The sequence below is a fragment of the Micromys minutus genome (assembly GCF_963924665.1).
Source record: "Micromys minutus genome assembly, chromosome: 1".
Lineage (NCBI taxonomy): Eukaryota > Metazoa > Chordata > Mammalia > Rodentia > Muridae > Micromys > Micromys minutus.
The window spans coordinates 148,112,348-148,139,010 of record NC_137969.1 but is presented as its reverse complement, the minus strand read 5'-3'; the positions used below and the strand labels follow the sequence as shown (position 1 = coordinate 148,139,010).

General features: G+C 49.4%; 1 protein-coding gene across 1 annotated transcript in view; it reads right to left on the bottom strand.

Moving 5' to 3' along the window:
* The window catches only part of TOGARAM2 (TOG array regulator of axonemal microtubules 2), a gene marked incomplete at both ends in the record, with an annotated part of 41,578 nt that extends 15,779 nt beyond the window's left edge, over positions 1–25,799 (bottom strand). The window contains 13 exon segments of the mRNA XM_080911392.1: positions 4,092–4,250; positions 6,210–6,445; positions 7,568–7,673; positions 8,623–8,776; positions 11,853–12,017; positions 12,208–12,358; positions 14,943–15,106; positions 16,978–17,024; positions 20,491–20,681; positions 21,376–21,587; positions 22,630–22,917; positions 23,917–24,030; positions 25,772–25,799. Of these exon segments, the coding sequence (XP_080767518.1) occupies positions 4,092–4,250; positions 6,210–6,445; positions 7,568–7,673; positions 8,623–8,776; positions 11,853–12,017; positions 12,208–12,358; positions 14,943–15,106; positions 16,978–17,024; positions 20,491–20,681; positions 21,376–21,587; positions 22,630–22,917; positions 23,917–24,030; positions 25,772–25,799 (2,015 nt within the window).
* Between the last annotated feature and the right edge of the window lie 864 nt (positions 25,800–26,663).

Here is a 26,663-nt window from a genome sequence, read left to right as displayed (position 1 = left end):
TGTGTGTGTACAGGTACTGCAGAGTCCAATAGACAATGTCAGAACTTCTGGAGTTGTGGGTGATTGTAAGCTGTGCACTGTAGGTACAGGGAATGGAATTTGGGTTCCCTGGAAGACTTCTCAGATGAACCCATCCACAACCCACCCCAAAGCACAAGCAAGACACTCTAGGCAGCTTTGGCCATAAATGTAAGAGCAGCCGCACGACTCCTCATCTCCTCACTGGGAAAGTGCTTGCCACTACGCCATCTCTCCATAAGTGTCTCTTTAATAGATCTCCATTCTAGCAATTACCCAATATATCCAATATCCATATAGCTGTATATCCAATAGGAGAACATTTAATGTTCTGCTGCACGGCTATCAGAAGTGTTATTAACATTCCCACCTTGGTTTGGGACACTCAGAAGTCTGGAAAGGTATGGGAGGGAACAGTCAACTCTACCTGGTAAAAAGTGCTGGCTGGTAAGAATCAAGGAGAGCTTGGTTTGGGGACTCAATGGATGGGTGGGAACTCACAAGTACACTGGGTGGGAACTCACAAGTACACTGGGACTAGTAAGAAATAGAAGGGTCATTCTAAAGTCTACAACACAGTCTGACACAATAGCCAGATGTGGTTGGAGAATATGAGGCTAAAAGAAGCTGGAGGAAGGGGTAGGCTGTATTTAGGACAATGTGAAGGGACTGGGTTTGGCCTACAAGCAATGGGAAGCTGAGCAATGGCCAAAAAAAAATCATTAATCAAAATATCTCCAGGCAGTAAAGATGTCTCATTGCCTATAACTCCAGCTTTAGGGGATTCAACAGTTTTTCTTAACCTCCATGATCGTAATCACCCCCCCACACACACACACACTTAAACTAAACTAAACACAAAATCAGTCTTCTAACTCTGACAGGAGGTGAATGGAGAAGGATGACCGAGGCTGCAAGACCTGTCAGGAGGCCGCCATCACAGACCAGGCAAGACCGGAAGTCCAGACATAGCACCAGAGTGGGAATGATATAAGGTCTGTCAGTTTCAAGAACTGGTAAAGACATTGAAATTGAAGTATTTCAAAGCTTGGAGTAGACAGTATCTAGAAGGATAATATTCTACCCAACCTCAGACTTTTATTTATGAAACGCCTCTCTCTCTTCCACAAAGGAAAACCAATGTAAGAAAATGTTAGCCATTTCCACTGTCTTCAGTGCCACTGCCCCATGTGTGGAGGTTTCCAGAGAACAAAGGTCACATAACTTGTAGTCCTTTCTTTTCTCTTGCATGCACTTCCCGGCTTTGCAAGTAGATGTGGGGTTTGGGTCTGATGGCTGCCATGCTGTTCTCGAACACTACTGCATCTGTGGCCTGTGCCCAGGGACTGCACTGTGCCCAGGGACTGTGCTGTGCCCAGGGACTGCACTGCACTGCTAAGGCATCGAGACAGAAATTAGCTCCACATTCTCTCAACAGCACCAAAAGGGACTTCTGAACATAAACCCCCAGTTAACAAGCAAAGAAAAGTTCTTAGCACCATCCCTACAGTACGAACTTTAATTTCAAAGTTCATGCAATGATCAACCGCCAGCAATGAGTTTAAACAAATCCCAGACTGCAGTCACTGGCCAGTCAACAGCAAGTAGGCGAAGCCTCTGACTAGAAGATGCTAGAGGACGACGTGGCTGGGAGGATACAGTAAAAAATGGGGATCCCCATTTTGCATCTTGCATGACTTAGTGAGTACTGGCGACCTTGAACAGCATAGGGAACACATTCTGACTAGAGAAAGGGTAAAGGACTTTTATAAGGATGGGAATGGGGCATCCAGGAATGAGGTACACTGGTGGTATCAGAGAGAAGAAACTGAGGCTGGTGGTAGGAGAGACAGAGAAAGGAGCTATAGTAGTTAATTATAATTGTCAACGTAACATAATCTAGAGTCACCAGGAAAGGGAGTATCAATGAGAATGTGATCTGGACTAGGTTGGCGTATGAGGATATTCTTAGTTGAGTTCATTGACACAGGAAGACATATTTGCAATGTGCTCATCTTAGCGACTCTGGCGTGAGTGACAGGCGAGAGCTGGCTGAGCCCATGCACGCGCTAACTCATTGCTCTGTGCTCTTGCCCATGAGTGGAACAGAGCGGCTGCTTCAGGTTCTCACTGCCCTGACTGTGCCACAGTGATGGGCTGTAACCTAGAATTTCTAGTCAAAAAAGAAAAAGGCCTTTTCTCCTTTGAGTTGTTTGTGTCAGAGTATTCTATCACAGAAACGGTCAATGAAACTAAGGCAGAGGACAAAGGTCACTCCACGGTCATGATGATAGGTAGAGTGGAGAAGTGGCCCTAAGGGACGAGGAGAAAGAGGGAGTTCTGTGGCTCCAGAAACCAGAGCACCACAGAGGAAAATGAAATCTGTGGCCAGTGTCATACTGTGAGCCCTTAGATCCAGGGAGATCTCAGGTCTGGATTTCCATCCCTCCTTCCCAACAGTTACAGGCAGCCCAAGCCCTCTCTGCAGTAGTCCTCATTCCAGTGAGTGGCACCACCACTGACACCGCTATTCAGTTTGAAACCTACAAGCCATCGTTGGCTTTTATGCATCTTTGAAACCCCCACAGCTCAGATCCTAATGGCTCTGCCTTCAAAACAGACCAAATGCCCAACCCGTGTTCTGGTTCCAGCCTCCAGTATCTCCTGCCAGGATCATGGAACTGCCATCTGTCTTCCGTCATATGAAAAGCAAAGCCATCAGAGAAACGACACTGAAGCACAGGGTGGGGGGACATCACTTTTCCCTGTTAAATCCGTTTAAAAAGAAAAAGGTAAAGAAGGAAGGGGTAGGTACTGCCAGTCACTGGCCAGACCAAGGGGAGGTAGCAGCTCAGGCATCAGGAGGCACTCTGGGTCATCATCCAGCATGGCCACTGGACAGTGGGTGGCAGTGCAGTGCTGGATTTATTCCAGAAGATTCCCACTCAGCAAACAAAGAGGCTATGTCCAGCTCCCTGGGCAGTAGAGGAAACAGAAGAGCGGATACTTCAGTCTTCCAGGGGACACTGAGGTGTGACCAATACTTCTGCCCCACTGATTGGGGAGGGGGAGGAGGGAGATGCTCTAGAGCAGAGCCTGATGGCCTTGATCCCTTGAACCACACTCAATGTTCTTTGAAATGAAGGCATTAGACTGTCAGCCTCACATCCAGACAGACATAGTGACAATATCCCAGAAAGTAAGAGGGCAGGATCAACTGCCATCAACTGGGCCACAACTCTGGTTTGGGAAGACAATCAGCCCTGCTATGCTTTTGCTTCAAGCCCTGTCCCCACATATGCATGCATATGGACAGACAGACAGACAGACACACACACACACACACACACACACACACACACACACACTTTAAAATCCCCCAAAACTCTCCCATCACAAGCCTATAGTCCAGCTTTTGACCTTGCCCTCCAAGGTCCTTCATGACATGTGGCTGCCCGCCATGAGCCAGGGTTTCTCCCAGCCTGGCCATCCTTCTCCTTGTCCAATCTGTTTTCATCCTGGGGCCTTTATACTGTTTCCTTTGCCTGGATTACACACTTAGACCCTCAGAGAACCAGCTCCATCAACCTGTCTCTGCAGTTATCCCTGGTCTCAGCCTCAAGTTTCATCCCTGAATCCCCTCTCCATCTTGTGGGCTTTTTAATGTTTGTGCCCCATATCTATAATCTAAACTGCTCGTTATATTTACTGTTTGTTGTGTGCCTTCCTCAAGTAGGAGGCGAGCTTCAACATAGCCGGGGTGTTCATCTTTCCTAGTCATTCTCCTATGATTACTTAGTAAAGAGAGTGCTCGGTAAACACCCTTGCCAAAACAGCCCAATAGACTGAGACTAGAGCTGGGGCAGACGGACCCAAGAGCCCTATCACAAGGAGTAGAGGAACAGAAGGCAAGAGAGGCAACCGTCACTGAGCGCTGCCTAGATAGGAGAACACATCTGAAAGGAAAGACTCCGCCTCTATCGATCTGAGTGTCCCTTTGCTAAACTCTGAGGACACTGGACCTTATGAATGTTTGTTACCTGGGCCATGCCCAGTCCCGAGTCCAGACCTACCTGGTGTCTTGGTTAGAGTCCTGGGCCAACCTCACCAAGTTGTGCACCAGCATGTCTGTATTGTCTCTGGAGCCCGAGAGAAGCTTCTCCGCCCCGATCTGCTCCAGGACACTTGAGAGATGCTTGGCAGTACATTTCCGGACTAAGGGGTTCCGGTGGCTAAAAGGAAACACAGCTATGGCTAAGAGGTCGGTGACCTGGGATATGAAGACCTCAGACTAACATACATGCAGATCTGTAACTGCAGACTGTAGACCCATGTTCATGCCAGCCGAGACTTCCAACCCTCTCTTGCATGGCCTGGGGTGGGGGGTTGGCCTTTGAGTAGTCATTCCCAATGACAGAACTGAAGTTGACCACAGCATCAATGGGAGTGGGGAGAACAGCTGCATGAAGTCATGTGATTGTCCCCAAAGGGGCCTGTACACACCATTTCCAGGGCATTTGTGAGCACAGGCACTCCTGTCTATACATGAGGGTAGCCATCTTTCTTCCACCTCGGAAACCCCTTCCCAGTGTCTGCTCTTCCCTAGTCCCACAGGCAGAGTGAGATGCTCGCTCTGAGTTGGCACCTGCGTGGTCCCCTGGTAAGTATAGCTGTGTTCTCGCATCCCATCCTCTGTGAGGCTGCCAGGTCCCTGAAATCAGGAACCTTGTCACCCTCCCTGTTGTATCCCCCAGGCTCCTGCTGGTACTAAGCACTTGAGTGGTGCTTAGTGACAGTTGGGTACACTTTTAGTCATTTAATGGGTGGAACCTGACCTCTGGTGAGAGAAACCCATTAAAGTGTTACCTCTCTCAAAACAAGGCTTCCGTGCCCACAGATGAGCAGGCAGTGCTGACACGCTCCACACAGAAACATCCATGGTACCTTCACTATTGTGCACATAGCAAGGAACATGAGAGCCCTCCCTACTCAGTGTGACCCACAAATTCTCACCCTAGATATCTAAAGCATGCTGCACACAATCAAAGTGTCTCAGAGACTCGAACACATAAACCCTGTCCTGGGCATTTGAAGACTGTCTACCCATCCTTGTTGACTGTGATCACTTGTCACAGCCCTATATTAGGTCCCATGCCAGGGACATCTTACCCATCATCTCCAACCAACTGTGAGCTGCTGCCATCACACTACAGGAGAGGAAGCTGAGGCAGAGAGAAAATTCTAGCAAAGGCACCATTTCTCCCAAGTTCATTCAGCCAGTGTTTGGTGGATTAGCTAAAGCAGGCACTGTTCTAGAGGCCGCCTCATGAAGCTAGTCACTGGCACTCAGAACCACCATCAGCTGAGAAAGCAAAGGCCCAGAGAATCCAGGTCATGGGGCCCCGAAGCAGCCAATACTTTGCAAAAGTTACAGGGTCTGCTGGCAGGTGCAGTGGGCACTAGGCAGTCTAAGGGGTACATGCCTCGGGGCGATAAGTGATTTGCAGAAGTAGGGAGTAGTTTTGTTTTGTGGAAGGAAAAACTTGGGAAATGCCTTTGGTGATGCTGCTGATTTGATTTTGACTTGAGGGAAGTAAATCTGGGCCTAACAGTATCTCATCTCCTCCTCCTGAGAAAGACCAGTTTTGTTTCTGGTCCTCATTTCATCAGAAAGAAACATAGCTCTCCTGAGAGGGGCAGGAGCCCCCAGGGTACAGTTGAGGCTGCTTCTTCCATCTCCCAAACGTTACCATGACCACCATGTGCTTCCCAGCCTAAGCAGAACAGCAGCATCCTTTCCTTCCAGCCCTGCTTACTCCATTCTTGGAAGACTGCCTAGGAAAGGTAGCAGAAACCCACAGGGTACACCTCTGCTAACTGTGTAAGCCACTTACAGTAAAGCCTGGTATGGATGCCTCAGCATGCACACACACACACACACACACACACACACACACACACCATCCCAAAAGACCCTCTATAGCTGCAGTTTCTGCTTTCTTCCTCCTTGTCCCTCTCTCCTGCCTTCTCTGCTCATTCCATATGCCGGGGCCTCTCCCCTGACACATAGACCCAGACAGTACATACAAGACACATGCATATGTGAAGCTACCAGTATCCCCTGACACACACACACACACACACACACACACACACACACACACACACACACACACAGGGACAGCACATACTAGACACCCGCAGATGTAAGGGCCACCAGTACACGGGCAGGGGTCACATTTTCCACCATGGCGCCCAGAGCCCGGTTGGCTGCCCTCTGGATGAACTCGCTGGTGTTCCCCATCTTCTGCAGAAGGCAGCGGACAATCTCCTCAGCCTCCTGGTCCATGTTCTTCTTCAAAGCTCGGAAGAGGTGTCCCAGGGTGCTGATGGCCAGGCGGGATACCTTGGAGCGGAGGTTAGTGACCTTGAGAGCAAAGAGAAGGGGCTCTGGAGACAGTGTGGACCCCCCTGTCACTTACTCGGGGATGCCAAGGCCCTGTCCTCCTCCTCCGCCACACCGGAGTTAAACCCTTCAGCATCTCCGGGCAGAGTGGCTATGCTGTCATTGTCATATCGACTTTGCTAGCACCGGAACTAGTAATCCATCTTCAATACTGTCTGAAATTTGTACATGTGCTTGAAACTTAACATTTTCCCCACAGGCCCATGCTGTGAACACTTGCTCCCCAAGTTGGTTAGAAAAATGGGGGACTTTCAGGAGGTGGAGCCTAACCAATGAAAGTAGGTCACCAGGGGCAGCCCTTTGACTGATCTAGGCCCCTGTTTCCACTGGCTTCTCTGCTATCTGCCGTTGTGTGAACAAGGTACACAGTACACTCCTACCATGCACAGAAGCATTCCCAGTTGCCACGCCTCCTCTGCCATGATGAACTGAAACCCCCCTGAGACCGTGAGCTAAAATAACTCTTTCCTCCAGGTGCTTCTGTCCCGAGTTCTGCCACTGTGGTGGGGAAAGAACAGTGGGTTCACAGGAACGGCCCCCTCTTCACTTCACACCACACTCAGGCTTCGGGGGCAGAAACCAACCTCAACCACAAGTGTCCTCAGCATGTCCTCCGCATCACAACCCTCCCACCCTCATTAGGACAGTCCCTAAGGCTGTATTCTGGCCTCTGCTGGGATGAAGCTCATGTCACTGTCTTTCAGGACAGGACCTAGGTTGAGACCCAAGCCTTGAGAGATGCTACACCAGCCCTGAGGTGTAGCATCTACCCAGAGTACCCCATGCTTCTTTAGATGTCGTGAGTACAGAAGACAATGGACAATGACAAATGGGAACACAAGACTCCAAACGTTTCAACTCCCAAAGACTACAAGATAAAAAAAAGCCTAGTTCTCGGTGCTGCTATCTGAGGGATGGGGAGCGAACTCCCACCTCAGCGACTAGAGGCTAATAAATAAGGCTCCAGGGAGCTATAGTCTCTCCTGGCTGCTGTGTAACTCATCCAAACAGCTAAGATGGGGGACAGAATATACATGGATTAGGGGGAAGAGGCAAAGTACAGAAGCTGTGTGTAGGCCTCACCTCCGCAGTCACTGCCAAGGACACATCATGCAGCCGTGTACCGAAGACCTCCGAGTGACAAGCTGCCAGGCGCTGGATGTTCACCAGGCCCTTCTCCTTCATTTGCCTGAGAAGCAAGGCCAGGCCTGTCACAGGAGGGGAGGAGGAAGGTGTCCTGTTTCTCTGCAGATAGCTCCCAGCAGGGTGTGATTCCAAGGCCTCTGAAGCAGGGTTTCTATGCTAAGACCCTGGCTTAGAATCCTAGCTAGCCGGTCAATGCAAGCTGTTTTATGAACTGGCCCTCTACTCTGGTCACACAGGATCTATTTGGGTCTCTGATACAAGATAGACAATGCCAAGAAATTGATTTAAGTGGGGGCTAAAGATTGGAAGGTTTCTGCAAGTGTTCTAGGCCACCAGTCACTACCTCACTAGTGACTAAGTCCATGTGTCTCATTCACATCATGGGGGGACCCTCATATCAGACTTGATTTACATGGGGATATATTTGTGTTAGGAGAATGTTTGCCTAACAAGCACAAGGCCATGGGTTTGGTCCCCAGCACCACACAAACTGCACATGCTTGTCATCCCAGCACTCAGGAGGCAGAGGCAGAAGGAACAGAAGTTCAAGGTCATTCTCACCAAGTTCAAGGACAGTCTGGGATACATGAGATCCTGTTTTTAAACACATAAATTAACAAACTTGATTTAGAGAAACAAAGCTCCGACCTTCCTTCCTTGTTCTCTCTTTTCTGTATTCAGATTCCTACCAACCATGCCTATAACATGCTATAACATGTCACAGAACAGTACACAGGGTAGATTTGGAAGGGCCCAGGGCATGTACAAAAAGTTAGAGATACCAAACATATGAACCTACATAGGGGCATACATACACACACACACACACACACACACACACACACACACACACACACACACTTCTTCCATGGCAGCAAGCCCTAGGGGTGAGGGTACAGGGAAGTAGGGGAAGAAAATCTTCCATAGCCCTCCTAAGTGCCACCCCAGACACAGACCAAGCCACAGGACAGACACCGAAGGCACCTCCTCACCAGTCAGCACTGTTGAGGCACTGAAGGGCATCTGTCAGCCCCAGCTCTGGGTTGGAGAAGGGCCTCAACTCCCTGAGAGCTCGAAGATCCATCTCTTCCTCCTCTTCCTCCCATTCAGGAGAGCCCAGGGTAAGCACGGCAGGTAATGAGTTAGCTGTATTCAAGGGAGACAGCAAGCATCACCCAGGAGGACAGAGAGGCACTCGAGTGTATGCATGTGTGTGCGCGTACGCGCGCGCGCGCGCACACACACACACACACACACACACACACACACACTCACTCCTTCACACACTGAGATGGAAGCCACTAAGCCTGTGACCCACCTCCAGTCCTTTCCTACCCCTGCTGGGATACGGAACAATGAGCGGCTGATGGGCTCCTTTGCTCACTTTTCTCCAGAAACCTCTGTTCCTTCAGTCCTACCATCCCTCCCCTGTGACATGCCTGGTTTGGAAGCACTCATGGACAGATGGCTGGAAGAAGGCAGGGAACAGTGAAAAACACTGAAGGGGGCTGTCGCCTGCAGGGTCAAGATGCGGCCACACTTTCAGGAACTGACAGAAAACAGGGAAGAGCATAGCTGGGTGTAACTCAGTGGTAGAATGCTTATATAATGTGTGTGGTGCTCTAGGTTCAGTCAAGACACACAACACACATTCAGAGAGAGTCGAGGCAGAAAATGACAGATGTACAGAGAAAGACAGAGACAGACAAACACACAGAGAGCACAGAACACGTTTTCTTTCTTGTGGATAGATTCCAGAATCAGAAAGTTCTAGAACAGGAAGGAATTTCGAAAACCCAACATACCCCTTCAGCTCCTCTCTCACATAGCCAGCGCTGAGCTTTCCCTCCCATGTCTCCCTTCCTGGCTAGCTCTGTTGTGAGGCTTCCTTGAGTCCCTTCTCCCAGGACTTTCACCATAGTATACTCAGGAGATCCTGGACCTGGATGTATTTGATTGTGTGCGTATTTGTGTGTGTGTGTGTGTGTGTGTGTGTGTGTGTGTGTGTGTGTGTGTGTGTGTATGTATGTATGTGTTTTATTGGGGATTGAACTCATAATCTTTGAGCACACCAGTCAAGAGCTGTACCACTGAGTTTGTCATCAGCCCTGTCTTTAACTCTTTACTTTATCTCTAGACAAGGTCTCACTAAATTGCCCAGGCTGGCCTTGAACATTCAATCCTCAGCCTCCTGAATACCTGAGGATATAATGCTGCAACACTATTACTACTGGAGTAGTAGCCAGTACTCTGGATGCCTCCCTACCTCCACACCACCCTCCGACATCTTTTTTCTCTACCTAGAATTTAAGCACAGGCTTGCTCAGAGACACACATTCAGACACAGAAGGCCCCGCGGGAGACACTTCAGCTTCTAGTCTCTAGGGTTTGTGTTTACACTGTCTTGGCCTGCCCTCACCCACCAGCCTCTCCGCGATGTTTATAAGTATGCGTCCTCAAGAGTGGTCCAGGAATTTCCATGCTCTGCACACTTGTAAGGAAAGAATTGAGGAAGTGAAGGCAAGCTTGTCTCCAGGCTCCTGAGACAAGCAGCAATGTCATGGAGTTCATTAGGCAAATACAATACATGGCAACCAAGCTCCAGTCCAGAAATTACATCATTTCCAAACGGACCAAAAAGTAGGTGCAGATGTAACTGATTGATAAAGCCACAAAGTGACGCTCTCAGGACTGTCAAGAGCATAAGAGGATTCAGACTCAGCTCCAGGGAGGTCATGAGAAGAAAGCATTGTCTTTTCCTAAATCTACCCATCCACTCACAAACACGTGCAGCTTCAACAATGGCACAGAAACAGACCATCCTGGGTCCAAGACTCAGGTCCAGTCTGAGGCTGGTAGCCCACCATCACTATGGGTGGCATGAGTCTTGAGCTCTACACGGTGAGGGCAGTGGGTATTGATCACTTTCATAATTCATTCTCTCACACAAACACCACCCAGGTCACAGGGCACTCAGAATGGTGGCTCCTCGCCAGTCATGGCTGTGGAGAAGGCTATCTGCTACCTTCGGTGCATTCTCTCCCTTTCTCATGAGAGACAGAGAGTCAGCCAGAGGCTGAGACAGAGACACAGAGAGATAGCAAAGACAGAGACTAAGATAGAGACAGAGGGAGAAAGCCAGGCCTTACACGTGCTACACAAATGCTCTACCACTAAGCTGAAGTCCTAGGTAACCATATCTCTCTAACTACCTGTAATTCTCAGCTGTTTTTCACTTTCTTCAAATAAAACCTCAAAACTAAATACACTTATTTGAAAGGGAATTTTAGGTCACAATCACGGGTAACCTGGTATTGCCTGTGACAGACTATGGTGTTTATAATGAAAGGATATTAATCTTTAAACCTCCGGCTCTAAAATTTCAGCTAGCTTATGAAGTCTCTGAACCTAAACATGGGTCTCTTTGTTAAAACAAAAACCAAAGCAAAGATGAAAGGCAGGATGTTACATGCCTGTGATCCTCGCCCCTGAGAGGCTGAGGGGGAAGATAAAGGGCTACAGAGAGTGACCAGGCACACAAGTGATTAGAATAAAACCATAGATACTGAAGAAGAGTCCCAACTTAAGACTTTCTGTTTGACACAACCGAAAAGATACAAAGAATGGGAAAAGCAAGTCAAAGACGCTTATAGTACCAAAACTCTGCCTTCTCCAACCAGTGTTATCGTCCACGTCACAGAAAAAGGAAACAGGCATCAGAATGTTTAACTTCAACCTTTAGTTTTAAAAAAGTTCAAATGAAGGAACACTAGAATGTCTAGTATGAAGAAGAGGAGGAGGAGGAGGAGGAAGAGGAGGAGGAGGAGGAAGAGGAGAAGGAGGAGGAAGAGGAGAAGGAGGAGGAGGAGGAAGAGAAGAGGCTTTTTTAGAAGTGAGGTGGAACACGCCCTGGTTCCCTAGCATGTAACCCTGAGGTGTCATTGCTAGATCTTGAATTCCTTGGTCCCAGCCAGCCCTATTCAGTCCCAACAGTATGAAGTCCCAGGCAGGCATCCAAAATCTTCCCAGAGCTCCCCTTGGAAGTAGTTCTTGCCTGTATCTTTGGTCCTCATATACTGATGACTTCTCTAGGACATGTCATACTAGGCTGGCAGAACTGCCTAGCCATCTACTGTACAACATGACAAAGGCGGGTTTCCAGGGTCCCCCTGACCATACCCCAGAGCACGCAGAGGTGGTCGAGATAAAGGTCAAGTCCCACCTGATGCATGTCGGGCAAAGCCAGGCTCCTGCTTGCTGACAGGGATGTTGGGCAAGGAGGCTCGGTTAGCCCGTTTCCTCTGGAGGGCTCCTACATTGTTTCTGCATGGGCTGCTCATCCCAGTGGGCTCTGACAGGGTTCCACTGCCCCGCAAAGGAAGGAGGCCTGTGGGAAAAAATTTTGGACTGAACAGGTCCTCCACATCCTTGGCAATTGGTGCATCAGCGGGTGACAAGGGATGATTCTCTGCTCTGTCTCAGGATGGAGAAGGAGAGGTGTGGGAAGCCCCTCTTTTGGAAGGTTAAGAGCACAGGAGCTGTCTAGGAAGCTTTCCCAGTCTCCACTGCATCAGTACCTTCCTTTGCTGAGGTTCTCCGTGTGCCTAAGCCCTGGGAAGCCAGTTCTCGCTCCCGTTCTGGCTCCTTTGTCCTCTGGAGCAGCTCTATCTCCTTTCTTTGCTTCAGACGCATCTTCTCTTGGGCAGACTTGGAGATGGTGACTTGGACCTGGCACAAGGTCAAGGAAATGTCTATTAACCTTGAGAGCTCACAAGAAGCGTAAGACTGCCTTCCGTGTGTCAGCCGCTGTTCCAGAGGGAACAAGAAAGAGCTAAGTCCTGGTGCTCTGTGAGCATCCTGGAAGAGGTGGGGCACAGTGATGTCATATGAGATCTGCTAGAGGAAAAGTAAAACAATAAGACAGCACTGACTTCAGGGAGGAAGCCCCTTAGACAGAGGACTCCCTTCAGCCTGAAATGTAAGTAGAAACACAAATGAAGACAGGCAATGGGTCACATCGTTTTGAGGGGAGAAATGTTTTAGCAGAAGAGTGACTGCAAAGACCCCGAGGTTGTGTCCAGAATAAGTGGGGAGCAGTGAGTTAAAGCAAGCCAGGAGTGGGAAGGATCCATTTTATGCTGACTTTTAGGGCTAGTAACAAGGGGTTCCAGTTTCCATCAGGACATAAAAGGCCATTTAAAATCTTGAACAGAGGCATGACAGAATCAGACTCTTGCACTTAGGAAGAGCAGTTTCTCCAAAGACTGAATTTCCATAACATTTTATCTTTAAATAGATTGATATTCTTAAGAAGTTGTGAGGGCTGGAGAGATCACTCATGGGCTAAATGCACTAAGTGATCTTCCAGAGGTCCTGAGTTTGATTCCCAGCAACCACATGCTGGCTCACAACCATCTGTAATGGGATCTGATGTCCTCTTCTGGTGTGTCTCATGACAGAAAATAAATAAATCTTTAAATCTTTCTTTAAGTCCTACATTTTTTTAAAAAAAAGGAAGAAGTTGTGACAATGGAGCCAACAGTAGTGGTGCACACCAGATCCCTGAGTTCAAGGCCAGCCTAGTCTACAGAGTGAGTTCCAGAAAAAGGAGGAGGCAGAGGAGGAGGAAGGAGGACGATGAGAAGAAAAAGTTGTTGTTGTAAAAATGGGATGAAAAGCCCCTTTATGCAGCCCCCACCAGTGATGTTACCATCAACCATAGAATGCTTTAACTTCTGTTTCCCAAAGATCATGCTCGCTATTTCTTGGAGATAATCAAGAACATGAAGAGTCATTAGAGAATAATGGAACATCCATCCAAGAGTGGAGATGGGGTGGACCAGGGTAAAGGGAGGGCAGGGGGACAGTGGAACATAAAAGCTGTTTGCAAGTAGAGTTGGTTCTGCTGCTGCACAAAATAGGGAGAGAGATAGGAGGCAACAGAAGCCAAAAGCAGACCTGGGATTTTTGGCCTAAGCAGCTAGGAGTTGCCATTCACTAGTAGAGACCTTGTGAATTAAGTAGGGGTTCTAGGCACCGTAGACTCAGACCCTAGATATCTGAGAAAAGATGCTGAAGGTAAGAGGAAGTGGGATGAGAACATTGACAGTCTTTAGCCTGCGGTACTTTAGACACAGGTGATGGTACCACAGATAGAACACACTTTCGGAGATAATTAAGTAGCCCAGAGACCAGAGACTGAGCCCTGGGGTCCTCGGTGTCTACAGGTCAGGAAGATGGAGGGGTGTGTAAGGGAGGGAGGAGATGAACTGGCCTCCTTTCTCACGTGTGTCCCTAGGTGGAAAGTTCAAAAGGGACATATCAGAAGCTGAGTCAAAAGCTGGTGCGAGGCAGAGGAGGATTGAGATGTGACATTTGGAACCTCAGAGGGACAGTAAGGACTCTGTTTCCAGAAATGGCCAATAGAGAGCCATTAGGCTGCTAGGAGTAGCCTGGGTTCCAGGAGAATGTTGCTGATACTTGGAAACAGCCAAAGATGAAGCCAGAGCACTGGGTGGGTGGAGCCAGAACAGGAAATGGTGGTGAGCAAGTAGGACCTTGGAGTTGGGGGACATGGTTGGGACAATGTGACTTGTAGTGCCCAGGCCTGTGCAAAGACTGTGGAGTGAGCAGCTGAGGCAGGCTGTAAGATAAAGTCATGTCACACATAGCGTTTTCGTGGCCACCCTCTTTAGAGCCTGGTTCAAATGTTGTTAGTAAGGCATTTGTGTCTGTGACATAGCACACGCTCAGGGCAGGCCTTCCATATCTGCTTCAGAGCTAAGCTGCCTTGCCTGTGTCAAAGGAACACAGGGATCCCACAACAATAACTATGTGACTAAATTCATCTCAATCATGGAAGAGAGACCACCTTCCAAAGGTCAACCTTCCAAGTGCAAGGTATTTGTCAGCCTGTCAAGAACAGCTTTGACCCATCAGCCTCTGAGTCAGCTGCCTCCTGGCTGCTATGTTGGGGGTCAGTTCAAATTCCTCAGCCTGGTTCAGCTAAGCCTCTGTCCTCTTTCCAGCACCCTGCTCCCCTGCAGCCCACATGGGACCTCTGCCCCCCCCTCCCCGCTTCCATCTGCCTTCCTCCTCGTTCCTGGTCCCCACCCTCAACCTCAGCTTTCTTCTTGTTTCTTATTTCTGTTTCTGCAGTCCTCCTCCCCAAACTGTCCACAGGAGAAACAGCCTTGACAGTTCCTGGCTCTGCCTCAGTCCCCACCAGCAGCCTCACACAGCAGACTTTAGAAGCATATTTGCATCTAGCCAGTTGGACCTCAGCTTCTTCCTCTTCCTGCTTCCCTGGTACCTTGGTGCTGGACTCCCTCTGGTCTTCTTCGTTTGCCAGGGAGAGGGTTTCTTTGGCATGGCTGGAGAAGGCTGCCAGAGTAAAGGCAGGCTGTGACGAAGCCAGGGACGTTGGGAGGGCTTCAGCAGACTTGGCTTTGACAGCTGGGACCAAAGGCTTTGGAGCTGGAGAAGTCAAGAGCAGGGACAGAGCTGAGGACAGTGGCACCACGGGCTGTCAACAGTCCTGATCCTCTCTCTGCCTGATGGATTTTACAGTATGAGCCCTTCAGTCCTTCTGGCCCACAGTTCCCTAATGGGGAAGTTAGATATTCTCCAGAGTAGCATTGCCAAGTCATACTCTAACCATTCAGTCATTCACCCACTCATTCATCCATTCATTCATTCATTCAGAAAGCAAGAACTGCACATTTTATTCTAAGTGGGCAGAAAGTAGAAAATCCATCAAATAAAATAATTCTGCCAGATGTTTATACCTCTCCAGCAGAAGTGAAAGGGGCCTGAGAATTTTTGAACACTAATGGAATCCTCTCTCTTCACTGATGGAGAAACTGAGGCCCAGCAACCTTCTTTTCCAAACAACCTCAACTCCATAAAATCTCACCATTACTCTGTGTTTCCCCCATTTATTAGAAGGTACATTTTAAAACAGAGACAGAGCAGGATGACTCCCCTAATTTCCTCTTGCCCCTGAATCTGGGCATTCACCACCTCAAATGAGCTGGCTTGCCAGGAGCTCGTTGAAACTGGGACTGCCGTATGGGGATGCCCAGGACTGGAAAAGGCATTTTGAGCATGTGTATATACATGCTCTTTGGTTACCATTTCTTTATGAAGGGTCCCTCTGGTTGTGGCAGGGTGAGGGACGGTTAAGAGGTCAAAGATGGGAGAAGGCGCAGATGTTCAGAGGCCAACTGCTCAGAGTGAGGTTTGTAAGAACATTGTGAGATCAGAGACAGCACAGAGCCCTTACAGCAGACTATAGGGCAATGCCACCCCAGCTGACAGCCAGAGACAAACTGCACTCTAAGATTTTGCATATGTCCGATTCCTTACCAACACCCCCAAGGGACACCTAGAAAGCCTTGTCTGAGCAGGCTGTTCATGTTTGAAAACACCTGGTGACATGGTCTCCTGGCCCAAACCCCAAGCCAGCCATCTGAAGGCTAGCGCATAAGGACATACGGGGTCTCCTGTGTATTGTCTTGGGCAACCCAGGCACATGCCACACAACTGAGCCAGGGAGACAGGAGGTATACCTTCCAGGCCTGTCTCTCAGGCACAGCTCAGAGCATCCAGGGCAACAGCCTGTCACTCCACCAGCCACTTCCCTTGCTGAACTGATTAGTCAGGGACCTGCCAGCAAGTCAGTGACCCTCCCTCCCTCAGAAGAACATCAGTCCAGAAGGGATAACCTTCTGTATCCATTCCCCTCCCTTCTCCCTCCTGTCCTTCCCTTCCCTCCTCCTCATAGAAAACTGCCCTTCCTACACATCCACTGTCTGGTTGGCCCTGCTCCCCTGACCTGCCCTGAGAGCAACTGCCTGAGGCTTATGAGCAGTGGTTTTAATGTCTCTGTCCAATGAGGTCGTCTCTGTATGCTTTCCACAGAACAAGAAGCCTCTGCTTGCTGTGTCAGGCCTGCTCTGCCACAGTGCAACCCTGAATGCAGGTCTAGCCGAGCTGCTTAACAAGCTCCAAGAACAGCCCTGTGAGCTCACTGAGCCTCAAGGTAGCCTGGATCAAACTACCCAGCCTGGGTCACCTGGTGCATCCCTCCCTTGTCTGGACCGTCCTGTGCTAAGTGAATTGGTGTGTATCCTGTGCTCAGCAGAGCAGGTGCTGATAAGTACCATTGCCTTCTTGTTCCCTGGCATGAGCTTTTCACCACTCTAAAGTGCAATGACTTCAGCTTCCCCGTCAATCTGTGAACCGAGAGGCCTGAGAGCCCTCGGGTCTCCCCTGGCCTAATTCCATAACCCAGAACACGGAGGCAAAGAAGCAGAAACAAGATGAGTCCTGGTGGGGATACGTACCCAGAGAGTTAGGGGTCTTTTCCAGAGGCCCGTTCTCACAAGTCAATCTTAAAAGTAAGAGAGAGAAAAGAACTGTGTGAAACCCAGTTATCCAGAGACACCAGGGCCAGAAGCCTGAGGATGCTCCAGAGTGGGGGGTGGTAAGAGGGACAAAGAGATAGATTAGTTTCCCTGTCAGAGTGGTGGGAGGTATAGCTCCTTACGCCCAGACTGCATCGATTGGCTATCAGTCGGGCAGCCTGGGAATCCATGCTCAGCCAGGGCTAGGCGGTTCGCTAGCACCCAGTGTACATACGCAAACTGCTGTCTTAAGTTAGACCTACATGTTTGGCTGTAGCCGGATGGAGGACCCGGATTTCTCTCCCCAGCTCTGGCCACAGCCTCTGCCTTGACCCGTGCTGCACAGCAGGTGTGTTAGCTGTTTAGCCGCCTCACCCACCCACAGTCCCCCACACTTTTAAAAACTGTATGTATAAGTTGTCCATGCCTGGCTGTATTGGTGTTTTGTTTGTTGAGGGGCAATACATGTATGAAAGGTGTACATGCAGCTGTGCGCACATGAGCGTGGGGGCCCGAAGTTAACACTGAGTGTCTCCCTCCATCTCTCACTGAGCCCACATTTGCTGTTCCAACTAACATGGCTGCCCGGCTAGCTCTGAGGATTCCATGTGCACCTCTCAGGCATGGGGGCCGCAGACAGGTCCTGATGGCCAGCTGCCGGTGGTTCTAGGGACCCAGACCTCATGTGTCTACTGCACACTTTGCCTGCCAAGCCACCTCCCCAGCCCCACAGTGGCCTTCTAACATCAGAGCTGGCTCATCCCCATACTTCAGAGCGTTCGATGACCCCAAGTTGCTTCAAGAGAGGGCTTAGAGGCCTCAGGTAAGGACTCATGGGCCTCTCGTAGGCTGAGCCAGTCTCACAAGCAGATTCTTTGTAGCTTCCTAAACGCCTCTGTCATTCCTCCCTGAGTGTCTTTGTCCTTCATCTTGTGTTGTTTCTCCTTCAAACGGCTAAGGGGGCTGTTTTCTATGTGACTAATTCCTGCCAGGCTCCTGGTTTAGAATCACAGGTTTTTGAGATATAGCCCCAGACCTATAAAGTGTAAGTGAAAGAATAGAATGAGATTTTAAACAAGACAAGATAAATAAAATGAACAGACATAAAGAAGAAACAAAATCAATTTAAATAGCCAAGATTTGTAAGTTAAATCAATGAAACAATGGAAGGCTCGTGGGGGTGGACAGGCAGTCTGTGGTGTGTGAACAAGACAGAGGCAGTCTCTTCCTGTCCTCACCAGCCATGAAAGCCAGGTGAGGCAGAGGTGGAAGGACCCTGCTGATGTACAGGACAGAAAAGTGCCACAGAGGAAGTGAGGCTCTGGTTCAGGACCCAGCACACCCACAAAGGAGTCAGAAGGATTCTATGGAGAGAGAGGGAGGCTGCTCCCTGGAGGTCAAACCAAGCCGCTCCTCTCAAAGCTGCTGGAAGCAAAAGGTGCAGAAAGAGGAGAATCACAGAAGGATTGCATGGTGTGTGAACATGAAAGGGAGGCTGAACAGCAAGGGGCTGGATAAGGCAGACCAGGCCCTTTTGGATGAAGTTAAGAAGCAGCTCTAGGTGCGAAGTGCGAGGCAGCAGCACGGACAAGAAGCAGATGGGAGCTCCTGTGTGCGCTGCTACTGCAGGACAGGTGTGGGGAGGGCCGCTCAGTGAGAGACCATAAGCACATGAAGCTAGAACCAGGCTGCTGAAGATGTAACCAAAGAGCAGCTCCTCCATCAAATGGCATTTGGGAAAGTGAGAGGTGACCCTTGTGCACGCCCCGCCTCCTACTTCCTCTCATTTTGACCAGCATGTCAGGAGAAACCAGAAGTCCCAGTGAGAGTGTGGCTCTCCAGAGAGAGGTCAGGCCATGGCAAAGTCAGTCAGAGCCCCAGGATCCTGGAGGTCATGGGAATGGGGAAAGAGTCCAGAAAAACAAAACAAAACAAGAACAACAAACACAAATTTTGAGGGGCAAGTTTAAGCAACAGATGAAGGCAGGTAGGAGAGTGCCTGGAAGATGAGTATAAAACCAGGAAGAAGGATGAGAAAATGTCAAGGCTAGCCACAGCCTTAATCATGAGATGGGAGGGAGGAAAGGCCTTGGACAGAGAAAGGACTCTACCATTAACGCTAAGGAAGGAGGAGTGTGTGGGCACCAAGGGAAGCGCCCTGCAGTAGGGGAGGCCAGCCCAGAGTGAGCTGCGTGTGAAGGTGAAAATGGAAGAGCTCCCATCCAGGGCCCAGAAAAAAGGTGGAGACATAGGTGTGTCCAGAGAAGGCAGAGCAGGAAACAGGAGATCACGAAAGCCAGAGAGAAAAGAGACTTTGGAAGGAAATGTGGGAGGAGGATGTGACAGCCATATGTGGTGGCTTATGTTACAAAGGTGCTCCATAGTCTTGGCATTTGAACACTTGGTCCAGCATGGGTAGCAATGTTTAGATGGTGTGGCCTTGCTGGAGGAACTATGCCATTTTTAGGAAGGCTCTGGGGTTTCAAACGCCTCAAACTATTCCCAGTGTTCTTGCTCTGCTTGAAGGTCAAGATGTGAGCTCTCAGCATCCTGTGCTACGATGCCTGGTGTTTCCTGGCCAGAGTGAACTCCTACCCTCTGGAACCACGTAAACACTTCTGTAACTTGCTTGACCCTGTGTTTTTTATTATAGCAATAAAGATGTAAACTAATACTCCCACACTAGGAGAGTCAGACCCACAGTTGGTAAACACCCACTCACACATACCTTCACAGACACTCATGTATGTATACAAACATGCACACATACACAAACATAATTACAGACCTACATTCACAGGCATGTGCCTATGAATTCTTACACACTCGCTGGATCATCAGTCTGGGCTAGCCACTGGATGCTAATAGCCATCTAGAAGGCTCTGCCCGCCTACATACGAGCAGATTCATGAAAACCTAGAGCCTCTTCCAGCTGTTTCTGGATAGGAAGAACATTTTAAAGTTCAAAAGTTTTACAGAAAACCCATATACCCACACATATACATATGCAAACATGCACACTTGTGAGCACATGCCGTGTACATTATACACGCACATTATTTGTGATATTGGTGGTGGTTTTAGTATCTGTCAGCTAAGAAAATACATAATAAGAAAGAGCCACAATAAACTTGATTATGCCCTAAAACAAAGTGTATCTTATCCATCACTATGGCAACTGTAGACATTAAGAAACTAGAAAACAGGCTGCCCATATCTCTTGTCATGTGCCTTCAGAGCCAGCCAGAGTCTAGGATCAGAAAAGCTGCAACAATGGTATGACCTCCGTGTGTCTGGCATTCATAGGAGGGGATTTTATCCTTCCAAACCTGATGCCTCAAGGCTGTGCCACCCATGGTGACTCAGCAGTGAGGAGCCCAAGGGAATGGGGGGGGGGGGGGTTACAGGAAAGATGACGACAAACAGACTTGAGATTTTAAGTAGGCCACTTACCGGGTATGTGGAGCCCTTGGTTCCATAGGCACATCCTGGCCTGAACACAAGGGGCTGGGCAAAGAGCCAGGCCTGCAGGAAGAGGTCCCTGTGGGCATCCGGGCCTTCGGAATGGGCGGGATCACGATGCCTCCTAAAGACTTGTGCATCTTCTCATCAGCACAGTGCAGGTATTGCCTGGAAATCTGCACCTGCGAGGGAGGGAGGCCTGGTCCTTGAAAGCATGACTCACACTGTACTTTCAGCTCCTGGTAACCTCTCACAGAGCATCTCCTACCAGCTGGTGAGAAGACACTTCGAAATATCCTCTTGTTTCCCTTTTCAGTCTCTTAGCCCCACTCCAACTTTGGGAAGGTAGCCCCTTCCCAACCATTCCAAGTAGGAAGAAGGACAAGTTTTTCTGTTGTTTTAATTACTTTTTGGATTTTTTTCTTCTCATTTCAGAAAAATCTTTAACTATGTAGAGCTGGAAGGGACCCTCTAAAACACTCAATTCAGAGCTCTGCTTTTACAAATGTACTAAACAGGGCCGGGAAGGAGGTGGTCCCACATGCCAATGAGTTGACATTAAGCAAGAGATGACCAGAAAAGCAGGAAAATCCCAAAACATGAATAGCAGAGAAAGTCTGGGGGCCACCAAGTCCAGGACAGACAGTACTATAGCCCCTGTACCTCTCAGGAGCCTCCCGACACTCTCAGGGTAGCCACAACAGTCTGGACCACTATGGGAAAATGTGGGATGAGGGCCTAGAATCTCTCTCAATGCCACCCTGGTCTTGAGGACACTTGCAGAGATGCACGGAGGACAGGGACAAGAGTTCATAAAGGAACAGAAAGCAGGTAAGGTAACTGCAGTAAAGACCTGAAGCTGCAGAGCCGCCTTACCTCCTGGGCGCTGGCTCCCGAATCCTGGAGACCCTGTCTGCCTCCAGGCGGGTCCAGGTCCTTCTCCTTGGCACTGCTGGCCTCTGGGGTGGTGGGGGTGCTCTGGATAGGAGGCATTGGCCTGGGTACCCTCAGGAGCCTCTGCGAGGTGGTACGGGGGATGGTGCTCCTCAGAGGAACTCCTTTGGGGCCTCCCACCGGATCTAGAGAGACTGAGCAAAAGTAAGATGGAGAATGAGTTAGTACCTGGAGCATGGAGAGCTAAAGGTGATTGCTATAGTAACCTAGGCCTCATGTCCTGGGAGAAGAAGGGATGATGGAGGAGGGAGGAGAGAGCCAGGCTCCCTCCAGCCCTGTACCCAACCTCCACCAGAACACTAGATAAGCAGCAGGCTTTGCAGGCCCCTTTTAATTTCCATTAAACTTGGTAGAAATGCCAAAGTCAAAGATGGTGCAGGTGGAAAGACTAGAGTGGTGTTGGGCTCAGGGGGCACAGGTGGCCCTGGATAGATGGCATAGGGCCCGTCGTGTCCAAACTTCAGATCTGAAATGTCCCCACTGAGACTCCTGTTTGGAGCACTTTCTCCCAGCTGCCTGTGCTATTTGGAGCAACCATAGAGACTTCAGGAGATAGGCCCAGCTGGAGGAGGGTAGAAATAGGTCACTGGGGACAGGCCTTTAAAACTTACAGCCCAGACTCTGGGACCAACCCTATGCTCAGCTTTCTGGTTTGCCTTGACAGGACCAGCCTCAGCCCTGTGCACCCACTTCCATGAATGGAGTTCCCCAACCCTGCCTGCCCCACCCACATAAATCCACTCCCCTCCAGTTGTTTCTGCTCCGTGTGCTGGTCAGAGACGTGAAAGTAATATATTCAAGGAATACACTCCGGAGAAAAGTCAACGTGTGCCTGGTAAAATCCGGTCCTTCTGTGTGTGTCCACAAAATGCCAACCTGCTGTCAGGCAGATGCAGTGGCTAATCAATTTCTTGTCCCTCTCCACTTCTTCACTTACTGATGTGCGGTAGACCTGCCTTGACACCCCTAAGCTAGCCTAAAAGACTAGTCATCATGTGTTAGACGTCATCCTCAATACTACCTCATATTCCACAACAGCACCAGCCTCAGCAGATACTGATCCACTGAACAGCCCCAGTGGACACCCCCAAAAGCTCGAATGCCTGCTGACCCTCATAGTCCATATGGCCTGGAGTCCTTGATCTCAGAGTAGGCGGTGGCTGGGCCATGGCTCACCTTGAGAAGATGCTGCCATGCCTTCGGAGAGCCGTCTCTTCTTGAGTTTGTCCTTAATCTGAATAGTGTCCCGGGCCACACTGCTGGCCTCTGATTCCAGGGAGGGGATAGCTGCCACCGGGTGGGGCCCCAAGGGTAGAGCTCCGAGGTTCCTGGGGTAGCCATTCCTGGCCTTCCAGCCTTTCAAAGGACCATCCAGCATGAGACTACTCTGGTCCTCATGTCCACTCAAGAGCTGTGATGGCTTCTCACTGCTTGGCAGAACATTTGACGCCGGCTGCAGAAAGGCTGAGAGATATGCACACAAGTGGATTTTTGGCCAGAGCTAATAGGTTCAAGGTAAATATAAGGTGTGCCCTAAGCTAGAGAGCAAAGTGTTCAGCTGTTGCTGTGAGCAGTAAAGGGGTTGGTGAACAACTGGACCCAGAGGAGTCCTAGAACCTGAAAGCTCAAGGGGAATTGTGGGTAGGGGGCTTGCAAAAGCTTGTCCACATTGTTTCTCTTCTCAGGATTCCTAACATAAGTCCTAAGACCTGATGATCAACCTGCAGAGGTTGGACTGTAGCTGGCATGCTACAGCAACAGCCAAGCTCCCAGACCAGCCACAGCCTGAGCGAACACATATGCTGAGTCCCAGCAGTCTCTACTCAGCAAAGGGGCTGAGCCCTGCCTAGACAGTCTAAAGCTAGACACCGGGAGCAGAAGGTGACCCAAACGATATTTTGTTTGTTTCTACTTTCTGTTTAAGGTTTTTGTTTTGGGGATTTGGGAAGGTTTGTTGTTTGGTTGTTTTCATTTTGCTTTGCTTTGTATTGGTTCTCTACTCCTTAAAATAATTCTTAAAAGCAGGCAACACTCCACTCATATAAAATTTGGTATATGAAAGTTCTGTCATATCTAAATGCTCACAGGTGTATAATTTTCAGCTTTGGATTTTTTTTTTCTTTTAGACAGAGTCTCATGTAACCCAGGTTAGCCTCAGACTTACCATGTAACTAACGATGATTTTCATTAAACTCTGAACCTCTACTTCTTCAAACGTCCTAAAATGAGTCTCTAGAAGCATTTTTAAACTGTGCCATGATACCAAAAACCCTGTTATAGATGGAGAATGTCCAAACATCCAGACACCATCATTTTCTCCTCCAGCCTGGGTTCTAGCTTTCTGACCAGCGACCTTGACTGGGTAGTTTCTAAGGGACCCTTTCCATCCCGTCTCATGCCAAAGACCTCAGAGAAATCACCAGAGCAATTTGGTGTGATCAAGTCACCAGGCCAGGTCCTCACCTTCACCATAAGCAAAAAGACTGGAGTTGATGCTTCTAGGTGGGGGCGCTTGGAGGCCAACACTCGTCCGGGGGACACTCCCACAGTACACAGCCACCGGAGCCACAGCTTTGCCTGGGCACAGAATCACAGAATGGTACCTTAGAGCCCTCTGGGGCCAAACCAGAGCATAAAGGAAGAGCAGGAACAACCATACCCACTACCATTTTCTCTGCTAGAAGGACCTAGTCCTCACTCCAGAGCCTGGTCCACTGATGGGGAGACCAGTCAAGCAGTAACCTTAGACAATCCCACAAATCCTACCGGCCCCAGCCTTTGCTAGCATCCCTCTCTCCTCCAATTCTGCCTGCTTCCTCCCCCTCTGCCTGCTTCCTCCTCTGTTTTTTTCTTCTCTGTCTTATTTCTCCCTCTCTGCCTGCTTTCTACCACCCTCCATCTTGGAGTCAAGCTCCTTAGGCTTTTTTTTCCTTCAGCCTCCTTCAAAGTCACCTTCCTCAGGTAAAACTGATTCCTGCTGATCATAGCCCTGGCTATGCCTCAGTGCCTCTCATGTTCTCCCTTGCCACTTGGTGCCCCCCCCCCTTTGCCTTGGCAAAGCCCCTCTCCCCAGGAGCTCTTTAGTTTCCCCTCCTTGGTTTAGCAAATGGCTCCCTTCGCTTCCTAGTGTCTGTACTGTGAAGGGATTCTGGTCTGTACACATTGACCAGAGGGCAGCAAGGCTGACCTGGTCCTCCCTTGGAGGAGCCGGTGACAGTGACAGGAGACGGTGAAGAATAAGCAGTAAGCCCTAGTAAGGGACAGAGGTGAGAGGCTTCCCAGTAAAGGAGGAAGCAGAGCAGAAAACAGGAAAAGAAGAGAGATGCTAGGGCGTCGCCCCTTTAAGAAGCCTTCATCAAACCTACTACTGCTTGTAATTGATGCCTGCTAGGAAGGGGAAATCAGTTTTCTCCAGTGGAGCAACATTGATAATCAACCACGCTCCAGGGCAGGCTCCATGCCCCGGGCAGTACCGAGCTCCACGGATTGCAGTTGGTTTTGTTTGGGTTCTTTGTCTTTTTTTATTTCATTTGGATATCTTTTGTCTTCTTGGGAGGGGGTGCATGTTTATTTTTATTGTTTGAGAGAAAGAGAGAGAGAGATCATGGATTAGGATAGGTAGAGAGGTGGGAAGATCTGGGAGGAGTTGAGGGAGAAGAAAGAATATGAAAAATGTATTACATGAAAAAATTCAATGACAAAAGGGAAGCCTTCCCCTGCCTTTGGCCCCACAGGCCAAGTCCTCTCCATCAGCACTTAACAAGTGCCAGTAACCGAAGTTCTTAGGCCCAGTCCCTCCCAAGCACATCTCAGAACCACGTAAGGACCTGAACCTACCAGCAGATAAGCCCCACATACAGGGGGACACCCTCCTGCACAGACACACACTCTCCCAAAGCAGGACTCAGGTATATTGGTTGTTTCTCTTACTGTGTGACCAGGAGGAAATAAACTACCCTCTCTGTGACTCAATTTCATACCTGAAAACAAACTATTTGGACTGTGCTGGAGCTCATAAAATACCTTCATTCTGTCCCTGGATTGCTCTTAGGCTTTCAGCCTTTCTCTTTTCTCCACTAGAGTCTGAGGCCAGGCTAGAACTGATTAAATTATTAATTGCCAAGTTGTTTTTATATTCTGCAGTATCCTGCCTAAGCAGTAGACCCCACACCCCCAGAAGACTAGGGAACCTTGCAGACAGTCAAGGCAGCTGAAGTCAGGAAACCCAGTGTCAGCCACCACCTGGCTGCACCTCCCCAGCAGAGTGTGACCCCTGGACTATCCGAGGAGGTTTCATAGCCCATCAAGGTCCCCCTACCTAGGGTGACATCATCACGGGTGTCCATGCCCTGGGTGGGGAAGGTGCCCACCAGGCTGCCTGGAGGTAGCAGTTGTCCCTGGGCCCTGAGTGCGGGCCTCATGGGTCCAAAGGATGCTAGTCTGTGACATCCAGGGCCCTGTGTGCAAACAAAACAAAGCAGTTTTAAACACTTTGTGCTATCCACTGGAGCTGAAGCTGGGCTGAGGTGAAGATGGCAGTGCCAGGCCCAGGATGCCTTCCTGTCTTTCCTGACCTTTGCCCTCTCTCATAAATGCCCAAGAGCCTGGGTTCCAAGGCCATATGATCCTGGAGAAAAAAGTTCATTGATATAGTTCAATCAACTTGTCACGCCTTGTCACTAGGACATGGCACCTTCAAACCTGGGGGAAAGGCAAAATCCTATCACTTTTTTCCAGTACTTTCTATTTTCTTCTACAGCTGCCTGGAGCCTGTGATGGATGTTGATCCTCAGCTTATGCTTGTGGTTTCAGCAGGGTTGCCTCAATGCTGGCTGCCCTCAGGTTAAGCCTTGCCCCTTATTCTCACCTGACTGAACAAGCCACACCTCTCCCTCTTGGCCACCTTGACCATTTGTTTACCTCAGTTTATTCACTCTGAGCCTCTTTCCATCTCTCTCAAGCCTTCCGGGTCAGCTGTCAACTCCTGCTCTTCACTGGGTTTCCCTTCTCCTTTGAGAGGGCTCTCAGTGCAGGCTCTGAAACTCCACACAGCTTTATGCATTTCTTCTTGAAATGGGGTGACAGGCAGAGTCTGGGTGACAGACCAGCTTAGTGGCAGAGTTGAGCTCTCTGTGTCACTCCTGAGAATGCTTCCCTCCAGATGCTGTCTGGGTACAGGTAAGGGCACTATGCCAGCTTCCTTTTGTTAA